The sequence below is a fragment of the Benincasa hispida genome, chromosome 1 (assembly GCF_009727055.1).
Source record: "Benincasa hispida cultivar B227 chromosome 1, ASM972705v1, whole genome shotgun sequence".
NCBI classification, from domain to species: domain Eukaryota; kingdom Viridiplantae; phylum Streptophyta; class Magnoliopsida; order Cucurbitales; family Cucurbitaceae; genus Benincasa; species Benincasa hispida.
The window spans coordinates 5791152-5801205 of NC_052349.1; the positions used below are offsets into that span (position 1 = coordinate 5791152).

General features: G+C 34.3%; 2 protein-coding genes across 6 annotated transcripts; one reads left to right on the forward strand and one right to left on the reverse strand.

Annotated features, from left to right (window-relative positions):
* Window positions 1-4870, forward strand: LOC120071147 (cyclin-D-binding Myb-like transcription factor 1). Of its 5 annotated transcripts, XM_039023265.1 has the most exons (5): window positions 1-195; window positions 768-866; window positions 1215-1466; window positions 2501-3823; window positions 4616-4870. In XM_039023265.1, the coding sequence occupies exons 4-5, from the start codon at window positions 2501-2503 to the stop codon at window positions 4631-4633; spliced, it is 1341 nt and encodes a 446-aa protein (XP_038879193.1). In that variant the 5' UTR covers window positions 1-195; window positions 768-866; window positions 1215-1466; the 3' UTR covers window positions 4634-4870. The 5 variants fall into 5 exon arrangements, with proteins under 5 accessions (XP_038879193.1, XP_038879166.1, XP_038879174.1 ...); XM_039023238.1 differs by lacking the exon at window positions 4616-4870 and having other exon boundaries at window positions 2501-4257; XM_039023246.1 differs by lacking the exons at window positions 1215-1466; window positions 4616-4870 and having other exon boundaries at window positions 2501-4257.
* Window positions 4422-8798, reverse strand: LOC120071165 (UDP-galactose/UDP-glucose transporter 2-like). The gene is made up of 7 exons (XM_039023274.1): window positions 8464-8798; window positions 7530-7558; window positions 7231-7432; window positions 5597-5839; window positions 5414-5515; window positions 5175-5282; window positions 4422-4793 (listed from the first exon to the last, which is right to left on the reverse strand). Exons 1-7 carry the CDS (start codon window positions 8587-8589, stop codon window positions 4542-4544), a joined length of 1062 nt encoding a protein of 353 aa, XP_038879202.1. The 5' UTR covers window positions 8590-8798; the 3' UTR covers window positions 4422-4541.
* Window positions 8799-10054: the final 1256 nt, after the last annotated feature.

The window sequence follows — 10054 nt, forward strand, 5'->3', positions numbered from 1 at the left end:
GAATTTTCCGCCTTCATTCTCACGCGCGCGATTTCCCACCCCTCTCTCTCCCACATCTGCTTCAAACCCAAACCCTCGCCGTCCACCGTTTCGTTGCTTCTGCGTCTGCCGTCCACCGCCGCTCGCGCCGCCAGTCTCGTCGGATACTGCTCCGCCTCGCCGTCAACTCCACCGCGCGCCCTCATCGCTGTTAAGGTCAGTCCACCCATAAGTTTTTCTCTCGTCAATTTTGCTCTCTTAGTTCTCTCACTGCCCTGTCATCGTTGGAGTCCCTCAGTTGCCACCTTTCCTCCGACACCTTCTGTGGGCTGCTATCGTCGTGGGTCTCAATTTCAGCCGTCGCTGGTCTGTATGGATTCAAGGGTTTGAATTTTTAGCGTGCTTTTTAGCGGGTTTAACGACCATGGTAGCTTGTATCATAGCAAATTAAGGTCTTTCGGAAGTGACCCACAACTGCAATGGTCCCGAATTGGATTACCCAAAGCTCAAACGTTCAAGCATGCGAGTTCGACCCTCTTCGACACCTAGCAGCAAGAATTTAGGCACTTAGATTAAAAATTTGTGGATAAAGTTGGCTCTAAACTCTTTCCGGCTTCGTTTTATGCATAGTTTAATTAACTCTTAACATGTAAAGTCCCGAAGAGGTTCGAACTGGCATGCTTGAACTTTTGATTAAGAATTTGTGGGTAAAGTTGGCTCAATTCTTCTTGGCTTTGTTTTATGCATAGTTAAATTAACTCTAATATGTAGAATCTTTTTGCTTGTAGTTTCAAATAAGTTTCGAACGGGCCAACCACGGTCTGAGGACATATTTAGATGGACAAATGATTTTAATTGAGTCAAGCTAATTTGGAATTGCGAAATCGGTAAGTAACTCTGCTATCGGTTCGCCTTAGTGCTAGGTTGCAAATGTTGTGCTGCAATTGACTAGAATTAGGTGTGATCTTGTGTTTGGTTGTTTGGTGTAGGATTTTATGTCAAACTTTAGAACTTTTTAAGTTTGAAGCGCCTGTAGATTTTATTGTTTGATGTACTTCAACTTAATAATTTATTGGACCTCATACCTTATATGTATGAATGCATAGTCACTCTAAAGTTATAATCTTATGTGTATGAATGCATAGTCACTCTAAAGTTATAATTTTGAAGGTTATGGTAAATACCTTTATGTGTATAGATGTGCAGTTGTTTGTATAAATGTTATGTTTTTGAAGGCTATGGTGCATACCTTTCCTCTATATATGTTGGGCTTGTAAACCAAGGCACAACCCCGCTGACTGGAGGCCAACTAACCATCAGTAGGGGTAAAGTCTCCACAGTGGTTTATATAGCACCGAGGAGTTGGGCATTAACACGTTTAAAGGGGAAAGGGTGAGTTGTGTACTTGAAGCTGGTGAGAAAAGTTTGAAAGATGATGTATTAAATGATGGAAAGTTCAAGTCCCACAAGTTAAAACTTCACACTTGGTGAGTGTTTGCATTTACCAACCCCGATAATGGGGTTACTAACTCGGTTCATAATACTCATTCTTTTTCTAAAATTCATTTTCAAGTAATGGCAAGCTTGTACAGGGCGAATAACGAGATGGTATGTTGATAGTTTCATGGAGCTAGGCGTGTCATGTTTCCGCATGTGTCATTTCTAAAACAAAGTTGCTTTATTTTTTTTTTAAGAGATTTCTTCTTAGACGTACAACGATATTGTCACATTTGAATGATTTGTCTTAATGTTTTAATAGGGATCCCGAAGCAACAATTATTTAGAATTTTTTATGAAAGTATTCTCTTATATTTCCTCATTCAAAATTAAAATTTTAGTTGGGTTTTGATATTTAGAATGCCATGCATGTCGCAATAGCCGAACTAGAGGTCTTAGGGGTTGGGTCGTTACACATCAATATGCTAATCCCCACAGGGCAGATTTAAACCCATAAATTATAGGTGGGAGTCTATCCACAAGGAGTTTTGCATGATTTAAAGAAGAGTAGATTTGACACCAATAGTTACTTACTTGCTCGGTCTAACTGACTAACCACAACTTTAATGGAGTAAGACAAATGTTAGAGTTGTTCATGCTCATATCATCCTTTGTGATATTAAATTCAGCATTAAACAATTTAAGTTCATCAGGCCTCGACTTATCAATATATATCAAATTCCTCACTATGGTTTAAGGAGGGGCAGTTTCAAGTTTTCCTTTAATGGAAAGAAGTTGTTTAAAGAAGCAAGTTAATCAAATGACATTCTACCGTGGGATGGTTCAAGGACATAGTGGTTGTGGACTTATATACAGTTGTTTTCATGAAACATTAATTTAGCAACATTTTTTTTTAGGTTTTCTTTTTTTAAGTACTGTCCATCTGATTCTGTCATATTTCTCATTGATTGAAAGGTTCTTATCTTAGCAATTATTTGATGGGGGAGAACTGTTCTTTCAGTCATATCATTGTTGTTCGTACTATTATCTTTTACTTGCTTACACATTTATGTCTCTGTATTAGATGACGACTTCAGAATTGATTGCTCAAGATGAAGATGTGACTCACACCAAAATGAAGATGCAGACAATGAAAAAAAGTAAGTGTCCAGATGGTTCAGATAAAAAGGACAGAGAAAAGAAGAAGAAGAAGAAGAAGAAGAAGCAGAAGGAGCATAAAACCCAGAAGGACGAGCAGAAAGAAGAAATAGAATCGGATGCAGAACCTCGGGTTAAGAAAGAAGAAATAGAATCTGAGACAGAACCTTGTGTAAAAAAAGACGAGGAAATGCAGAAGAAGAAAAAAGCTAAGTTGTCTGAAGGCATTGATGAAAATAATTGTAAAAGAGGGCCAGATAGTGGTAAGGAGAAGAAGAAAAAGAAGCAAAAAACTGAGGATTCTACAGAAAGTTCTTCACATATTACCAAGGAGGAGAAGAGGAAGAAAACTAAGTATGTTGAAGGTGGATCACTAAAAAAGGTTCATGAAGGAGAAGCAGGATTGAGGGAGGAGGAAATTAGTAGTCCTCCTGAAAGACTTTCGCCCAAGGGATCATCTAAGAAAGTAAGATTTTCAGAAGATGTGGAGATTTTTCCATTAGTTGATGCCCAAAGTAGTGGGAAAACAAAGCAGGATGATGGTTTAATTAGAGGCAAGCGGTTTTCCAAAGAAGAAGATGAGATAGTTAAAAAGGCTGTCTTGAAATATATTGAGGAACACGCTCTTGGTGATGAAGGTCTCAAGAAAGTTCTTCATTGCAGGGAGTTTCCAGAAGTGAAAAGTTGTTGGAAGGACATAGGAAAAGCCTTACCTTATAGGCCTTATTTGAGTGTATATTATAGAGCTCACATCTTGTTTGAAAGAGATGAGACACATAAATGGACACCTGAGGAATATGAACTTGTTCGAAAGTTTCATGAGAAACATGGATCGGATTGGAAAGCATTGGCAGAAGTCCTTGGAAAACATAGGTTTCATGTGAAAGATACGTGGCGACGAATAAAACTCCCCAATATGAAGAAAGGAAAGTGGACACAAGATGAGTACCAGAAATTATTTGATTTAGTTAACAAAGACCTGCGACTCAAGGCTTATGAGGAAAAAAGATCCAAGCATGGGATGCTTCGTGACAATATCTGCTGGGGAGCAATTAGCGACGAGTTGTCCACAAGATCAACTGCTATTTGCTGCCAGAAATGGTATGGCCAGTTGACATCGCCAATGGTTGCTGACAATGAATGGGCAGACGTTGATGATTACCGGCTTGTTGATGCCCTCTCCAGCTTGGATGCTTGCTCCATTGAAGATGTGGAATGGGACCAACTGCTTGAACACAGAAATGGTGAGGTATGTAGAAAGCGATGGTCTCAAATGGTCAAACACATAGGTGATAATGGAAACAAGTCATTTTCTGAACAAGTTGAAGTCCTTTCCGAGCGATATAGCCTTGATGTACTTGATGCAAGAGAAGCCTACGACAATCCTTCTATAGTTGATTAACGAAAACATGGTTCCAATCTCATCCAGGGTATTGTATCAAGATGTCTCATGTGTTTGATGCCAATGTGTAGTAAGATGTCGTCTTCCTCAGCCAGCCCAAACATCTCTTGCTAGGATTATCGAGTTGTGTATGATCTTTTTGGACAAGGGAACATATATAGCTTGCTTATTCATTGCATATCCCATGTCTTATTTTGTTCTTAATAGTGATATTAGTTGCTACGTTTATAATTTTCCAGTTACTCTACACAGGTGAAAGTTTTGGGAGTTTCTTTTTCTCATCTCACCAGTCTTCAGCTTTTCTCATTTTTATTCCTTCATTTGTATACAATCATTTTTTATGTGGGAAAATCCTCGCTGCAGAAAATCTCTGTTTAATTTGGTTTACTAATATTTATCTTTGCATTGTTTGGTAAGACAATCTAGAAGTTCAAACCAGAAAATCTGAAAACCAACCCATGTGGAGAAGCAATATATTGAAATTGTATAGTTGAGAGTGCATCCTTCTTACATTTATAACATGAAATTTGGGGGGAAGGGAAATAACAATAAAAAAGATCCTAATTTAGACCAATGGCCTTCTTTCTTCATCTTTTCCAATTTCTATTTGATGAGCCATTTCATTGTCCTTGTTAGCAGGTGGTCTTGAAGTCTTAGCATTTGAAGCGGCTCTGTTTTTGGGCTTGTAATCAGGTAAAAGCTTCAGCGTGATCCCCATGCCTATGAGCAGCAGACCCGTCGCATGTTGTTCACTTAATGGCTTCGTGAATATCAAGTAAGATAGCAATAATGTCACTGCCTTTCTAGCGGTTGTTATCTGTGACAGAAATCAATTGTTATTACTAGGATCACAATAATTCAAAGTTTAAATCATATTATTCTCATTCTTTAACATTTTTGTTTATTCCATTTTAGTCCTAGATATTTATGGATCATGACAAATGAATAGGAAAGTTCATGACACCAAACTAGGACAACATAACAGATGCACTCGATGTGATTCTTAATCATTATCATCTTTGGAATGCTGAAACTGATAGACCATAATCTCTGAAAATGGTTAAAAGAAAAGGCTAGGACAACAGTGTTGCTGTGTACATTTATGACATGCTTGAAAATGCATTCAAAACTTCCTAACTTAGCACATGGAGGAGTGGCAAGTGAAGTGTGAAATGGTTTAAGAAGTGAATCGTAGTACCATGGCTGTAGTAGCTGCCCCAAATAGGGCAATGAGTGAAAGAACAGAGACTTGGCCAACGTAGGTCGCCATAGCTTCAAAAACTAACACACCGTATACGTACTTGTGCTGCATAAAACATGTGGTGTTCTAAGAAAGTGTATTTCACTCGGCAAATTAAGGGATGAAAAAGAAGGAAAAAAGGGTAATAGTTATCGATAAAATGCAGTTGTAGAGAGAGAAAGAGAGCTCATTGTTACCTGAGAACATGAAGTCCATGCTTTAAACAATTCACCCGTCAAAAGCATGGGTGGGATCAAGAAAGGCAAGCCGACGACAGTCGAACAAAAGAGCATCTCCATCTGTTTGATCAGTTTGGAATTAGGTTTCTTTTTTCATATGTTAACCAATCACAGAAGTGAGGATTGGACAACGAGGATCACCTGTGTGGTTTCAGGATTCATGGTAAATATGGCTTCTTGCAGATTACCAAGAAACGAGTCCATGATTAGTGCGCCCGATATCATGACCACGCCGAGAATACTGAAGTTTGGAGATGTTTGTGCATCTGCTAAAGTGAAGATGATTAAACCCACAACCAAAAGTACAGCAGAAACGTATTCGTGAGCTGGATATTTTCGCCTGAGGCCGGGTATGAAGGCACCCATTATCATCACTGGCAAAACCTGAAACATAAAAAACTTAATTAATCGATGGAATTCAAATGTCTAAATATATAATTTCCGATATTTCGATATTTAGTTTTTTTTTTTTTTTTTTTTTTTTTTTTTTTTGCTCCCATTTACCCTCTTTACACTGTTCTATCCCCATCCAATTTTGTCCTCCATTTCAAAATTTTAAAAAATAATAATAAAAATAAAATTGTTAACAGATTACTGGATAACAAAATATATTTCACTAAACTAAAATGAAGAAATAAAACCATAAAATTTGCCATTTGTTTAAAAATACACGTTTTCTTTCTTTAAAAAATCTCATTCTTTTAAAAACTACAGCATCGTTCATAAATATTTTTAAATTACCCTTGGAAAGAAATTCTTTAGAATTTTAGATGAAATTGGGATCTGGATTAGCAGCGACATGGAATAGCGTGGCAATGTTTGAATTCTAATTTCTTTCAAGTGACAAACTAATTGATTTCTATTTTAATGGTAGTTTGAAAATGTTTATGGAAGGTTGGGATAATATTGCAATCTTTAAAAGAATGGGATGTTACTTGAGCTGTAATAATAACTTAAACGAATCCATATCATACGAATCACAGCCTAATTAAAATAATATTAATAGTAAAAAATTTTGCCTTACAAAATAATAATAATAATTCTGAACATTTAGGCCTCTGTTAGATTTTTAGTTTTGAAAAATAACCTTTCATTTTTAATGATATTTTCAAAACCAAGCCAATTCTCTTTAAAATCGAAAAATCTTTTGAAAATGAAGACCTGTCTTTGTTTCTATAAATTTGGGTAAAAGTTGAAATGTTCTTTTTTTTCTTTCTTTCTTTCTTTTTTTTTTTCAAAAAAAAAAAAGAAATGTGACAACCATAATCGAAAATTCAGAAGGAAACCAGCAAAATTTTATAAATAGAAAAATAAAAACAAAACTGGTAATGGGCCCCTTAGTAATTATGAGAACTTAATTGAAAAAGAAGAGTCAACTCAAATAGTAAAATCTACAATTTTAAAAGTCTAGGACGAAATAAAAGGATGAAACTAAAAAAATTAAAAGTTTACGACAAATGAAAAAAATACAAACATTGAGAATTATAATTATAAGGGGGAAAAAAGCCATAATTCAACTCTGGCTAACTATCCTAAAAGCAAACTTATGGTGTGGAGAAAAATGCATCCTCTAATTCTATCGTCGGATGGTTACTATACTGATCCACAAAAAATTCAATCATAAAATGCTACCTGATTATTTCTCGACAAGATTGTCAATCGACATTTGAGACATCAATTGCAAAGACTAGTTGATTTTCAATATGTATTCCCAAACAAACAAAATTTCATTGCATATAGGACAAGCTAAATTTGCCAAAAATTGTAAAATTTACCTTTGTAGATTTGAACATAAGCTGAGCAGGATAATTAAGAAAGGCCAAAGAGCCTTTGGTAAGGCCATGGGAACCCATCAACACAGCAGAAAGCTTGACATAAGTCTTCCAAGGGTTCACCATTTGCTTTGCAGTGAAGCCTTGGAGATAAATCAGAAACAGATACACAAATCCTTGAACAAATGTGAAGTACCATCCATAACTACACCAACAAACACATAATTAATTTTGTTATGAAATGAAATTTCAAGGCTATATTTCTTTTCTTTTTTTTTTTTTTGTTTTGTCAAAAGGCTCACCTGAATTGCAGCTTGTTATATACATATTCCTAAAAATTAGGCAGAAATAGAGATTCAGTTCAGTTAACTTTGGAAAGTTTGCATGTAAGAATCTCAATCTCAAAACTAAATATCAGCCATGTTTATCTCAGAGGATAATATTAAACAGAAAATAAACCCATATTGAAAAACATTTGAATCCTTGAATGAAAGAAGCAACCCTTCAATATTACCATTGATGATTCTGAAATAATAAATTACTTTTGTTATTTTCAAAACCATTGTAAATATGTTTTTAATCATTCAAAATCAATTTTGATGATATTTAAATGTAAAGTGTAACATTAAATATTTTGAATGATTAAAAGCGTGTTTTGAAGAGATTTTGAATATTTCAAAATCACTTCCAACATGTATTTGATGTTTCAAAACTATCTTTGGAGCAGAAATCCATTGAAACTGTAGATAAAAATTATGACGTTGAGTGTGGTGTTTGGGTCTAATTTCTGTTTTAGGTCACCATCGCACCATTTTCAGTCTCAATTTTCGTTTGAATCATTCATGACTCATGAGAGAATATGAAAATAGGGACACGTTTTGATTGTTCAAGACTATGATAATTTTTTTAATAATATATCCGCAATTATTTGATTTGGAGATGTAATATAAGGGAAAAATCTTCAGGTTAACTGCTAAAATTAAGGATAATGAATTTTCCGAGTGATTTTCTTTCCCCCAAATTTCCTTTTCTCGAGAAACAAACAGAGTAACATGCAGCCAAACAAACACAAAATCCTTCCAATAACAATAACAAAAAAACAAAAATCAACTCTCAGAATTAAAATCCAACGCTAAGATTAGCAATAATCTTCAGAAGCTTATGAAACAAAGTGGAAATCCAGTGAACCGCAAAAAAAATATTCTCAGGAACCAAACAGAAAAAAGAGAGAAATACCTCACAGATTCCATTGACTAAGTAGCCAAAGAAAAATCCAGAAGAGCAAATGAGGAACTGATGCCATTTAGGCCTATCAGTAAGGGAAATCCCAAACAGAGTCCGAACTTGGTCTTCGTTCTTCATAATCTCTGTTCGTCGAATCGTCTTCTTCTTCTTCTTCTTCTTCTTCTTCTTCTTCCCCAAATGAAGGAAGCCAAAAGAAAGAAGTATAAGAATCTGAAAATGGAAATTGAAGGAATCAAGAACATGAATCGGCCCCCATTGAAGGAACTTGCATGTTAGAGAGAGAAAATTAGTTGAAGAATGGATTTTATAGAAGAAACGTAGGCGCGGGGCTGACGGTGAAGAAAGTGAAGCTCTCTATTCACGTTACGTTCTAAGCGCTGCGTTGGCTTTTCTCGTAATTCTAAGTGAAAACCACTCCAAAAAGAATAGCTATACCATTTATTTCACTCGTTTTCAATTTAGTCCCAATGCTTCACAAAATTTAAATATAAATCTTTGTATTATAATTAATGTCTTTTCAATTTAATCTCTCGTAAGCTTATAAAATATATGATCTAACAGCAAGATGCACGTTTGATTTTTAAAAATTAAATTTATAAACATTATTTTTATTATCAATTTGAACATATTTAATCACTTTTGATCCTGAAATTAAAAAATCAAGTTTATCGTCCCTTGTATTGCCATGCTCAAAAGAAAAATAAGCTTTATCATTTAGTTATTATAGATGTTTTAAAAGTTCAAGTTAAGTTTTGAAAAATTAATAAAAGTTAGTTTTTTGAAATTTGGCTAATAGTTCGAAAAATAACCATAGTTTTTAAAATCTAAAAGGGTGTTTGGGGTAAGGATTATGCGAAAATTATAATAACCATCTCTTGCTAAAATACATACCATTTTGTAATCATATAATCCCCAATTAACTATAATCAATACTATTTCAAAATCCCTTTTTACTACGGTATTTACTATTTGCTAAAGTTTTTATTATTTTACATTCATAATTTTTTTTATTATTTGCTAAAGTTTTACTATTTTACATTCATCATTTTTTTATTATTTGATACAATATTTACAATTTTCTTCTCAAATTAAGATAATTTACACTTCAAACACATACCATTATAATCCAAACCAAAATAATTTACACCCTAGAAACAAACTATTATAACCTAACTATAATAACAACTTTTTGTCTTAAATGTCTCCTAAAATGTTATCCAATGGAGTTTAAGAGATGGATAGAAATATGAGGTTTTTTTTTTCTTCCGAAAATGACATTTTTTAATCTCCTAAAGATTGTTTATTTCCAGAGAGTCTACATAAATTTTTCAAAAAAATGTCGATACTTCATTTCTTATTTATGGCAGAAAATAGAATACGTCATTTTCTTTCATATACTAAGTATTATGCCATTTAAATTTAGGATTTTAGTAGTTCACTACCAATGGAGAATTAAATTGAAAAGAGTAAAAAAAAAAAAATATAAACAAAAAAAAAGTTTTAAGTCAACATAAAAAATTAAGCTGAGTAGCTAAAATGAGCATAAATCAATGTAATTCTTGTATTATCAACCTGAAAATCA